This window comes from Zalophus californianus, chromosome 17 (genome assembly GCF_009762305.2).
Source record: "Zalophus californianus isolate mZalCal1 chromosome 17, mZalCal1.pri.v2, whole genome shotgun sequence".
In the NCBI taxonomy this organism is placed as follows: domain Eukaryota; kingdom Metazoa; phylum Chordata; class Mammalia; order Carnivora; family Otariidae; genus Zalophus; species Zalophus californianus.
The window spans coordinates 13,411,004-13,424,294 of NC_045611.1; the positions used below are offsets into that span (position 1 = coordinate 13,411,004).

Genomic DNA, 13,291 nt, shown 5'->3' on the forward strand with positions numbered 1-13,291 from the left:
TAACAAGGTATAGTTCTCCATTTATTTGGGTCTTTAATTTCTCTCAGCAATGTTTTGTGGTTTTCAGTGTACAGGTCTTACACATCTCTTGTCAAATTTATCTCTAAGTATTTAGGATTTCTTAATACTATTGTAAATGATTTTTTTTTTATTTTTTAAAGATTTTATTTATTTGACAGAGAGAGAGACACAGTGAGAGAGGGAACACAAGCAGAGGGAGTGGGAGAGGGAGAAGCAGGCTTCCCATGGAGCAGGGAGCCCGACACGGGGCTCCATCCCAGGACCCCGGGATCATGACCTGAGCTGAAGGCAGACGCCCAATGACTGAGCCACCCAGGTGCCCCTATTGTTTTATTTATTATTTTTAATTTTTTTATTAACATATAATGTATTATTTGTTTCAGGGGTACAGGTCTGTGATTCATCAGTCTTACACAATTCACAACGCTCACCATAGTAGACACCCTCCCCAGTTGTTGTTTTTAATGTCAATTTCCCATTATTCAATGTATAGAAACAAAATTGATTCTCTCTATATGGATCTTGTATCCTGTAACCTTGCCACACACTTTTTAGCCTTCATTTAAAACAGATATTCTCTAGTACAACGTCCACAGATTTTGATGTAATAAAACATAGATGAAACCCAAGAATCTCCATTGTTAATGATCAGCAGAGTAAGTCTATGCACATTCTCTAGGGATGTTATCTCAAGAAACATGAACACTGTTAACTATGTTAACTTCCGAAACATGGCAGAGGGAGCAGACTCAGTCCATTCCTCCATTTCAAATAAAAAAAAGCTTATTAAAAATATGACAAATATGTATTTTTAATACTTACCCAAGCTCAAAAGGAAGAAAGGAAAATACCAGGTGACAGAAATGACAAGGGAATTTGGAGATTTGTAAAGTTCATCATACAGGTCTATGGTCTAGTGGCTTCAGTTTGTTTGTTTTTTTTAAGATTTTATTTATTTATTTGACAGAGAGAGCAAGAGAGCACAAGCAGGGGGAAGAGTAGAGGGAGAGGGAGAAGCAGACTCCCCGCCAAGCATGGAGCCCAATGAGGGGTTCAATCCCAGGACCCTGGGATCATGACCTAAGCCAAAGGATGACGCTTAACCATCTGAGCCACCCAGGCGCCCCTCGTGGCTTCAGTTTTAACACCCTCACAAAAAGAGGACATTTGGCTTTGCTCCCCTCTGGGAAAAAGGAACTGAACTTAGATCCTTGCATGAATCCAGGACCTTGGAAAGGATACCTTTTCTGGAAAGGAAACAAGAAGAAAAATTCTATCTGTTGGTCTAGGGAAGTAGTAATGAAAATTGTCCTCTACCTAGATCTCTCAATAGGGGAAAGAGGTTCCTATGAGGAATCGAAGTCCCAGGTACAGATATGGGATCCAAATTTACCCTATATGATAGGTGAAAGAGTCAGAAGCTGAGAAAATAATAGTTGTAGGATCCTGAAAAACTGCTCTGAAGGAATACTCCCATGCTGTCTTAGTCTGTTTGGGCTTCTCTAACAAATACCAGACACTGGGTGGCTTAAACAACAAATGTTTATTTTTCACAGTTCTGGAAGCTGGAGAGTCCAAGATCAAGGTGGCAGCAGATTCAGTGTCTGGTGAGAGCCATCTTCTCTCTATGTCCTCCCGTGGAGGAAGGAGCGAGGGAGTGCTCTGGGGTCTCCTTTATAAGGACATTAATCCCATTCATGAGGGCTCTGCCCTCACTACCTAATCACCCTCCAAAGGTCCCCCACCTCCCAAAAACATCACACGGAGGATTAAGTTTCAACATATGAATTTTGGGAGAACTCAAATATTCAGTCCACAAACGTGCTAGAGATGGGCTTACAATACAAACATTTCAAGCCATCTGAAGAAACAATCCAGTATGGGGAAAGTATTTACCATAAACATGCAAATTAGTACCCCAAGAGTTTGAGATAATAGAAAACTCTTAAAGAAACTCTGACATTGTATTCTTAAAATTTTCCAAGAGGCAAATAAAGAAATAGAAACCATAGTGAAGGAGACAAAAATGAAAGTATTAAAATCATACAGAACTTCTAAAACTGAAAAACCAAGTTGATGGAATTAAAAACTGAATAGATGAATGCCAAAGAGTAGAAAAAGCTAAAGAATTAGCCAACTGAGAGAAAGATCTTAGAAAAATACCCGGGATGTATCAAAGAGAAACAAAGAAATAAAAAAGGCAAAGTAGAGGTTAGAAGACATGGTGATTCCATGGGAAAGACATATATCTGAAAGAATTTCCAGAAAGAGAAACCTGAGATTATGAGAGAAAAAAATATTGAAGAGACAAATGCTGAGAAATCCCAGGAGTGAGGAAGATGCTTAGACTGAAGAAGCAGATCAAGTACCTAAGTAGAACAAACAAGGCAAATCCATCACAATGAAACTGTAGAACATCAAAGCATGAAGTAATTCTGGATATCAGTCTGATACAGAAGACAGGTAACTTAAATAGCAATCGCACTGCACTAGATTTCCACATCAACAATCTGGTCCGTTGTCCATGCTATGCGGAAGCAAGAAGCCTCATGGAGAGGCCATGGATAGGGGTTCCAGCAAGCAGAACCTGGTGAGGTCCCTGCCAACAGCCAGGATTAACTGCTAGACATGTAGGTGGGTGAGCTGTAAAATGACAGCAGCCTTCACCTTCTGGCCTGTCCAGCTGTCCCCAGGTAGAGCAAAGAGGAGCTGTCCTTGAGGAATCCTGACCAAACTACAGATCTGGGAGCAAAATAAATGGCTGCCGGTTGTGTTAAGCCACTAAATTTAGGGTGGTCTGTTATACAGCAAAAGATGAACAGAGTAGTTTAAAGAAATTAGGGCTTTTATTCTGCTCACATACCAAGGACATTGGGAAATAGGGCTTGGGGGTTTAGGGCATTAGGGCATGCTGCTACTGCTGCTGCTGATGATCAGTAAAGATGAAAAGAATGAATATTGATTCAATAGCTATTTTCTTTTCATGTTCCAGAACCATCCAATTGTACTTATTATAGCTTTTAAATAAGTTTTAACATATGGTGGGGCCAGTCCTCCCACATAATTCTTGTTTTTCTAAATTTTCTAAGCAATTCTAGTTCATTTATTTCCTCTATAACAACTTTGGAATCAACCTAATTAAAAAAAAAAAAGAAAAAACCTTGCTATTACCATTGGGATCACCTTATATTTACAAGGAGAACTGACCTATTTATGATGTTGATCTTCCTGACCAAAAACATCAACAGACCTTTCCATTTGTTCAAGTTTTCCTAAACCTGGGTATGCATACATAGATACTTAGATATTATTCCGTGTGTTCTTTATGTTTGAAATATTTGATAATTGAACATATAACTTAAAGTAAATAGTGTAGTTGATCAAGAAAATAATTTCTTATTCATAGGACTAAGAAACCTTACTTATATTATTATTAGGTGGCAGTCTGATGAGTTTTGAGGAAGAAACCTTACAAATATGTAAAGCATTTCTCACTTACTACTCTGAAAACTCAGAAACGTTTTCAACATTTCTCTCTCCTGAGTGTCCCTTCTTTAGTGCAATTGGGATAAAGATCAAAAGCTCTAAATTGTGCTAACAATTCAGATGCTACTTGTGATGGACAGAATGAAAATGGACACTCTAGTTTCATTTTAATTGGGTCCTGAAAGGAAGCAGGTACATCTGGTATCCTTTCTACCATGCTGCTTTTTCACATTTGACTCTGAGGCACCCACTAACGATGTTATCTAGCAATATATTTCACAGTTTAAATCAGAAAGTGTTGCTTCCTTTGAAGTTCCCATATGGTGATCCAAACCAAATATGTGCGGTTTCCCGTTGAGTTTTTTTTTTTAAAGGTAATCTTCATGATTAGATTAAGAATTTCCACATTACACTGGAAAGTCAAGATAGATAAAAAGTCAGTTTCAAGCCACAGAGCAGACCATCAGCAAGTCTTTATAAATATCTAACATACCGTTTAACTGCTTCTAAGAAAATCTGAAAATTTCAATGAAGAAAAAATTTCAGTTTCAGATGAACCGAAAAGATTTTTAGTGATGTTATATTTCCTGTGCTCAGATCCAAGCATGTCCCTCCCTTGCTTAGAGCCCTTCCCTGATTCCCCAGGGCAGTCAGAAGGAATTCCAAGGTTCTTAGTCCAGCAGTTAAGGGCAGCCCTCCCCTGAGCTACCTACTCCTCCAGCTCCATCTCCTGCCCCCACCTCTCCCCTCCCAGTCTCTGTCTCTCCGGCAGCCACAGGCTAAGAATTTGCAATTCTTTGCCATTTCATGCTCCTGCCATCTACTTGCACAAAGGGTTCCCAGCCCCACAGCCTTTTTTTACTTGACTAATGAACACTTCAAAAGGGTCACTTTCACTGGGGAGCCTTCCCTGAAAACCCCAGACTGAACTATGTGTCCCGTACCCTCTTCTATTATGCACTCATTCACTGGATAGCACTGCAATATAATTGTTGGTTTATATCCTCCTCTCACTGCTATGCTTTCTGAGGACAGGAATTCTGGTTTTGTACATCTTTGTACTCATGGTGCCTAGATATAAAAGCTTTCAAAAGAAAAAAAAGTTGCAGCTGGAGATGTGGGTTAAATTTCATGTGTGTCAGGAGGCCTCCTTCAAGACCAATGACATTGGCCTTTCCTGCTACTTCCTGTCTCTGAACCCATATTCCCAGGATGGAACACTATACAACAATGGAAGTGAAATACAACCAGGGCTATAAGCAACAACACGGATGAGACAGGCAGATTGATTCCAATTATGTATGTTTCAAAAATAGGAAGTACCAAATTGCATTGTTTATGTGCACATACCTTGGGGTAAAAACTATAAATGAAATAATGACCATAAAGGACAGAATGGTGATTATTTCAGGGGGAGGTTCGGGTGAGGGGAATGTGACTGGGAAAGACACACCTTCTCAGGGCTGGAAATGTTCTATTATGGATTTTGGTAGCAGTTACATAATATTTGTCTTGTAATTACAATATATATGTATGTGTATTAGTTCCCTGTTGCTGCTGAGACTGGTCACCATGAACTAAATGCCTAACCTATAAGTTTATTATCTTAAAAATTATAGAGGTCAGAAATCTAAGATGGGTCTTACTGAACTAAAACCAAGGTGCTGTCAGAGTTGCGTTTCCTTCTGGAGGCCCTGAGGGAAAACCCATTTTCTTGCCTTTTCCAGTTTCTAGAGGCTGACCACATCCCTCGGCCCTTTCTCTTCAAAGCCAGAAATGGCTGGTTGAGTCTTTCTTGTATCATATCATTGTGACACTGAGACTGATTCTAGTGCCTCCCTCTTTGACATTTAAGGATCCTTGTGATTATCTACTGAGCCACTCACATAATCCAGGTTAATCTCCCTTTGGTAAGGTCAGTTCATAAATAACCTAAATTCCATTTTCTGCCCTAATTTCCTTTTGTCAGGTAATGTAACACATGCACGGTAATATATTCATAGGCTCTGGGGATTAGGGCATGGACATCCTTGGGAAGCTGTTACTCTACCCGCCACAGTATATTGTATGCACATTGGTGGCTCTATGTCCTATTTCTTAGTGACAAATGGTTAAAAATTAAACTACAGTATGTAAATACAAAGGATTCCTATATGACCATGAAAAAGAATGACTCTTTTTATTTAGTGTTAATGGAATAATCTGCAAGAAATATTTAAAAAGTAGTGTCAGAATCACTGTGTAAAGTATGCTATCATTTATGTAAAAAAGGCATGAGGGGGAAGCTTAGCTGTATGTATTTGCTTCTACATGCTCAAAGTATATTAAAAAACAAAAGCAAAAAACAAAACAAAACAAGGGAAAGGGCTTTTTCTATCTGCCTAAGAAGCATTTCTTAGTGACCTAAAACCAGGAGGTTTTACCAACTCTTTGAAGATAATACTAAGGAATCATCACCAGCCCTTGAAAAGACATGGAATTACATGGAATTTACAAGGAAGATAATATGGAATTACAATGTAAACAAAGCCCTTCTCTGGCAATCATGTCTTTTAATAAACCACTAACAAAATAAAGAAGAATGTCATGCAGATGGAAAATTATACTATTCAGTTTATCCAGGATGTGAATTCTGTGGCAGAATTCAGAACTGCAAACAAAACAATAGCTGAATACAACTAGTTATGTAATGTTTGGGAACCTCCTGGAGAGCAGCCAACCCCCTGGAACATGACCAAGCACGACATCCCGGGGGAGTCATAGATGGGAGGGAGGTCCCGCCACCTGTGGCATGGGGCCACTGGAGCATTTCCAGCCTGTGTCTGAACACTGCTGTACCAACATTTCTTCCAGACCCATTAAGAAGTCTGGGGCAGATGATGCTGGTGCGAAGTGTGGAAACAGATTTTTGTCAATCCCAAAACTCCTAGTCCATCCTGCATTCATTCTGGGACCATCTTGAGAATACTGCATTCATGGGCAAGGAAGAGACCAGATCAAACTAGGATTCATTCACTCATTCATTCATCTGTTCACTTATTTGCTCATCCATTTAATCAATGCTTACTGAGTGGCTTCATCTTCCCAGTGCTAACAGCAGAAGACATAGAGTATAATTTCAATATATAAATTTTTAAACCAGCAAAACTGTACTATTTTGCTTAGACATGAACACATAGCAGTGAACTTATATCTGAAAAGAAATAAAAAAAAATAACTATCATAAAAATCAAAGTGGTGGTTACTTTCAGGGAAGGTGAGGGAAACATCGTCAGAAAGGGACACACATACTTGGAGGAGGAGGAGGGCAGCACAGTCTTGACTTATGCAGCCCATCTTTCTGCACTGTTCTTAGACTCCCTGATCTTGATAAACAGAGAAAAGCGACTATGCTAGGTAGAGCAGAATAGTGGGATTTTTGCACTTGAAGCTACTAGTGATCATGCACTCTTACTACTCTCTCTCACCATTTAATATTTTATTATTAAAATAGCCACCACAGCTGTAAATCCTGGGAGACACACACATTACACAGCACAGGTGAGTAGCACTACTTACTCTGAAAATTCAACCCATTTTCTCATTCTTATAAACAAAGGACAACCATGGACCAGAAGGCATTGGAAGGATCCCTGTGACTGCATGATACTTGCTACCTTGGAATTTTCTAACAAATAAATATTTCTCTTTATTTAATAGCATTAAATGGCATTTAATGTCATTTATTACTCATGTTTGATTAAAATCTGATTCTTTGAGAACAGATGATCAATCCTGTAGGTCTAACATCGGACTGTTAAGATTTCCAGAAGAATAAAATGAAAAATAATGGAGGAAAGTACATAAAAAAAAAATACAATTTCCCAGAGCTGAAGTAACACACGAGTTAAGTAGACTCTAATGGCCCACAGAAAGCTGAGGAGGATGAATTAGAAAACTCACTCTTGGACATGGCTTCATGACATTTCAGACCTCAAGTACAAAAAGAAAACTCTAGAAAATATTGAGAGAGAAGTAACAGGCCACCCATCAAGGAATGTGAATTAGGTGACTTCAGACTTCTGGACTTTTACCATAAAGTTGGCACAATGTCTTTAACCTTCTGAAGAGAAATTACTTTGAACTTAGAAATTTCAGCTAAACTATCAGGTGAGTATGAAGGCAGAATGAGATATTATCAGGCATTCAAGGATCAAAGTTTCCCTCCTATAGACCCTTTCTGAGGAAGCTACTTGAGCAAAATGAGAGTAAAAAGATATAATGGAACACACATGGAAACTTTAAAAATTCCTGAGTAACAACTGTGTAGGAGGTGGCTGATCTGACTTAGAATGAGAAGCTGGTAGGGTCTGAGAAAAATGTCTTCAAGGAAAAGAAGATCATACATTCTACAATTAGACAAGAGTGAAGAACTGAAGAGTTAGAAACATTGGTTGGAGTGGGAGGAGGAATCCAAAACCTGTACAAAAAAGTCAATTCAGGGGCGCCTGGGTGGCTCAGTCGTTAAGCATCTGCCTTCGGCTCAGGTCATGATCCCAAGGTCCTGAGATCAAGCCTCGCATCAGGCTCCCTTGCTCAGTGGGAGGCCTGCTTCTCCCTCTCCCACTCCCCCTGCTTGTGTTCCCTCTCTCGCTGTCTCTCTCTCTGTCAAATAAATGAAAATCTTAAAAAAAAAAAAAAACCACAACAGACAACTTAAATAGGGTTACCAGCCATTCTAATACGAAAGTAGAACAACTCACAGAAGGTAAGAGAGAGAAACAGGGTGGAATGGTGGTAATATCCTTACATGTCATGAGATACTATAAAGTTGATGGAACAAAAAATATAGTTTTAAGTATATTTAAGGCTATAAATAAAACTCATAAAATAAAATATAATAAAAATAATTGGGTTGCCAGGGGCTGAGGTAGGGGAATGGGACTGCCTGCAAAGTGGCAATGAGGGAACTTTATGGTGTGATGGAGATATTCTGTATCTTTATTTTGGTGCCAGTTACATGACTGTTTAGGTTTGTCAAAGTTCACAGAACTGTACACCAAAAAAGGGCGAATTTCACTGCATGTAAATTATAACTCAATAAGGCCAGCAAGGGGACAATGAGATCATATGTGAACTAAATCCTCAACTTTCATAGTGCAGACTCAAATGTAGTATGTCAAGCTGATAAATCAACAAATAGCAATATAAGCATAGATTTAGCACGGAAAATTACCACCACAAGAAAGAGCTGAAAGCGCTTCTTGAAAGTAACACTGGAGAAAAAGACTACTAGTTAGATTTTTAATCTTATTATCTACCTGGTTTTACTTATTTATTGGCACCAGCATTTTAAAAGAGAATTCTGAGACATTTTTTAAAAACAGAAAAGCTTCCAGAGTAGTACAAAGAATTCCATACACCCTTTACCCAATAATATGCTTTATAGCAAAGGATCCACTCCAGGCTCACGTGTTACACTCAGATGTCATGTCTCTTGAGTCTCACTCAATCTAGGACAGTTCTTCAGTCTTTTCTTGACTTTCATGAGCTTGATGTCTTTGAGGATTACAGGCTGGTAATTTTGTTTTGTTCTTCAATTTCGATTAGTCTAATGTTTCCCCACAATTAGACCCATATTAGATATTTTGGCCCTAATAGCATTGAAGAGATGCTGTGTTCTGATGATATCCTAGTGAGTAGTCCATGAGGTTGATTTGCCATATTACTGTTGGCCCTAACTAAAATAACATTTCCCAGATTTCTTCACTGTAAAGTTAGATTTTGCCCCTTTATAATTAATAAGCATTTTGAGGTAGGATATTTTGAGACCCATTAAAGCTTAAGAATGCTTTTTACCTGCACTGATTATTACAATGATTGCCAAATAGGTAAATTTTTATTTAGTGGATTCATAGATTCCTATTTATTCAATGGATTATGATCTATTAGTATCATTATTTTCTTGATTCTTCACTTGTTCCAAATTTGGTCAGTGGGAGTCCCTTTGCTGGCTTCTGTATCATTTTGACATATCCCTGTCATTCTTTGAGCATTTCCTTAGTTTCTGACATGAAAGGATGTTCCAGGCTCATCTTGTTCTTTCCCTACCTCAGTCCTAGAAAAAGTCCCTCTTAGAAGAGATTGGGTTCAGAAACCAAGCTTTGGGTATGAGGTGTTCTCATTGATACTAGGATCTCAAAGCTGCCAGGACCTCTCAATGGTCATACGGAGGAAATATACATAAACATATACACACACATACACACATTTACACATACATTCTATATCTGTGCATATCAACAACCATGGGTTCACAGTGATAACCCCAATTCCGTTTCAATACCAAAGACTCATTTTAGCCTTTCTCCAAGGTGTGTGTGTGTGTGTGTGTGTGTGTGTGTGTGTGTGTGTGTGTATATATATATATATCTGCCACCTCCAAGAGTGAAAAATAATATTGGCTTTTGTTATCCTGATTACTTTTTTGTTTAATGCTTCTATCTATATCCAATCTTCTGAAGCTACCAGGTTGCCACTCTACTTGTATATCCCATATGCTGATTCTGGCCACTGCCAGGCTGGCTTCCCATCCTCCCTGGTATACATTATTTTGATTAAAAACTCAGAAATGAAAAAATTAAATAGCCAAATACCATAAAAAGAACAAAAAATAAAATTTTGAGAATTTGTGTCAAGTAATATTCCTACTGCTCTAAAAATCAAGAGTAAACCCAGATCCACAGTTTCCCATCCCCACCCTGCCCCGACCACACCACAAATGTAATGTACTTCAAAGTTTGATCTGTTCTAGAAAAAAAAAAATGAGAAGTGTATAACTTGACTCTATTATTCCTCTATTGATATCATGTACTTCTTAGAGTCTGAACACACACACACACACACACACACACACACACACACACACACACAGATACCCCACTTGATGCTCTGGGCACTTGGTAACCTGAGTTTACCACATAGAGAAAGTCTTTACCTGAAATGTCACAGTAAACTGTCTGCTGGTAGAGCCTGGCTTCCAGAGGATTAAAGTACACCGTGATTTCAGCTGATGAGTTAGGCCAGACATCACCTTCCTGAAAACCATGAAAGAATCATTAAAAAACAATGTGATGAAGAGGCACTCAGGTGGCTCAGTGGGTTAAGCATCTGACTCTTGATTTCGGCTCAGGTCATGATCTCAGGGTCATGGCTCAGCAAAGAGTCTGCTTGAGATTCTCTCCCTCCCCCTCTCTCTGCCCCTCCCCACTGCTTGCACAATCTCTAAATAAATAAATAAAATCTTTAAAAACAAAAACAAAAGAAAGCCAATGTGATGAAGAGAAGGCACTGCTTTTAAATGTTACTATTATGTTATAACCTCAGGAAACTTGAAGGAAATATTTTTACAACAAATAAAAGAAAGCACTATTTTACCCAACAGATAGTAAATTTATGCTACTTGTTAAGAGGTGGTACAATATGGAAATGAGCTTCAAATTTCAGTGAGTTCATGAATATATAGTTACTAAAGGAAACTAGGATGTTTAGAACATTTTCAATATTTGTGCATTCAATGGACATTCATTTTATGCCACCAGATGGCCAGCACTGGGCTGCAGAGATGAAGAAAAGTGTGGTCTGGGACTGCATGGAACTCACACCTTAGAGGGATGATACACGTGCACACAAATATTTAAAAATATTTGTGAGAGGTGCTGCACCATACACACACACACACACACACACACACAGGGTCGAGATGGACTTACTCTTGAGGTGGCAGCATGATGAAATACTGTAATTCTGTGAAAATATAATAATGGCCCAAGGCAAAACAATGACCAGGTCAAACACTGATTCTAATCCAGTGTGATATTTTCGGTTTTAATGCAAACCACTCAAAAGTCATAATTTTTATTAGTTTTGAAATTATAATACAACATGCCACATATGGAAATCCCCTTGAGATATTTCTTGGAAAATATTTTTGAATTAACCATGTAACCTGAGGCCTCTTCATTAACTTGTAAGGGCTATGATAGCAGATGCTAATCGTACCTGCCTCAAAGGGTTTCCCACCCAAAGTCTGACAAGGTCATGCAGGTCACATACTTTGCCCCACACTTGGTACTTAGTAAGAGCTCAATAAATGTTTACTATAATTGATGTTATTTTTATGCCAACTGGAAAGAATAAGATGTAAGTACTGAAAAAATTGGGGGAGAAAAAGCGTGTATTTTTCAATGGTTTTTGTAAATAGATCAAGTAGGGCATAAGTGTTAATCATATCCAAAGATCTTTAAATGCTCCCACTAGCTAAATAGAAAACTAAGACAACTTGGTAAATAATTAGGCTCTGGTTTCAGACAATCCCCAATCCATATTCTATTCACTCCAGTCTGGCTGAAATGAACACAGTGCTGGAGGAAAGACTCAGAGAACAAAATGGTTTAAAATGCAGACATCAAAACAAGAGGGTGGAAATAGCAAACTAGACCCAGTTGGGTTTGTTTATGAAGGTAACAGACTGATCAGTGCACTTCCCCGTGCAGCGTCCCCTGACTTCACAATGACAAAGAGCACAGAAGCAGCAGGGAGGAGCATGAGCGTCCTGGGGGTCCTGGGAGCTCTTACAGCCCCTGTCAGCCCACGAGGATGAGGGCCCTATGAGCGCAGGGACTGCTTCATTCCCAGCCCTAAACAACGGGTGGCTCCTATTTCTCAACATATTTATCCAATCAGTCATATCTACTCAGTTTGCACACTGTGTACTTCTTAGCAGATGCCTATTCATCTTTGCAGCCTATTTCTGCCATTTTCTCAACTGGAACCACAAAAGTCATACAAATTTAGAGCTGAAAGGGGCCTCTGAGAGCATGTGGGGAAGAGGGAAGCCCTAAGCATTTTCAAACACGTATTGAGGTGTTTCACTGTGGCACTTTTCCAAACCTTGAAACCAGTACCTGTTCCCTTCTGATACATGGAAAATACCGGCCCCTTTAGGATTTGTGGGGTTCCAGTGACAAGGAGTGTTAGGAACACCCATGGCTAGAATGGGCAAAGAGATCAGGTATAAAAGGTGACTCATCCATTCCTGGGTCCATCATTGGGTATTCCATTTCAGAGCAGTTGAAGACCTGGGCTTCCTCCTAACCAAGAGACAAATGTATTCCCCTGGTGGGTTTAGACACTGCTTTGTTTGAGGGTATAGAAACAGCTAACCTGTTTCTATCCAAACTGACTGACCAAAGGAGCTACCTTGGATCCTGAGAAAACCCTATGCTAGAAAAGTCTCACCAGGGGGCGCCTGAGTGGCTCAGTCGTTAGGCGTCTGCCTTTGGCTCAGGTCATGATCCCAGAGTCTTGGGATCGAGCCTCACATTGGGCTCCCTGCTCGGCAGGAAGTCTGCTTCTCCCTCTCCCACTCCCTCTGCTTGTGTTCCAGCTCTCGCTATCTCTCTGTCAAATAAATAAATAAAATCTTTAAAAAAAAAAGAAAAAGAAAAGTCTCACCAGGACAGGAGGAAGTGGTCCTTAAGAAGGATATAATGGAAATGAGATAAGCTCTGTGCATGTGGGAAAATTCAAGCATCTTACTGCTTGGGGTGAACCAGATCACTTTCTTTTCTTTTCTTTTTTTAATCTATTCTTTTTTTAAGTTCAATTAACCAACATATAGTACATCATTAGTTTTTGATGTAGTGTTCAACAATTCATTAGTTGCATATAACACCCAGTGCTCATCACAACACATGCCCTCCTTAATGCTCATCACCCAGTTACCCCAGCCCTCCAGCCCCCT

General features: G+C 39.3%; 1 protein-coding gene across 2 annotated transcripts in view; it reads right to left on the reverse strand.

Annotated features, from left to right (window-relative positions):
• Window positions 1-13,291, reverse strand: part of HYDIN (HYDIN axonemal central pair apparatus protein) — a 342,401-nt gene that overhangs the window by 226,479 nt on the left and 102,631 nt on the right. For both annotated transcript variants that reach the window (XM_027618048.1, XM_027618049.1), the window contains exon 10: window positions 10,484-10,583. In XM_027618048.1, the coding sequence (XP_027473849.1) occupies window positions 10,484-10,583 (100 nt within the window). The remainder of the gene's footprint in view (window positions 1-10,483; window positions 10,584-13,291) is intronic.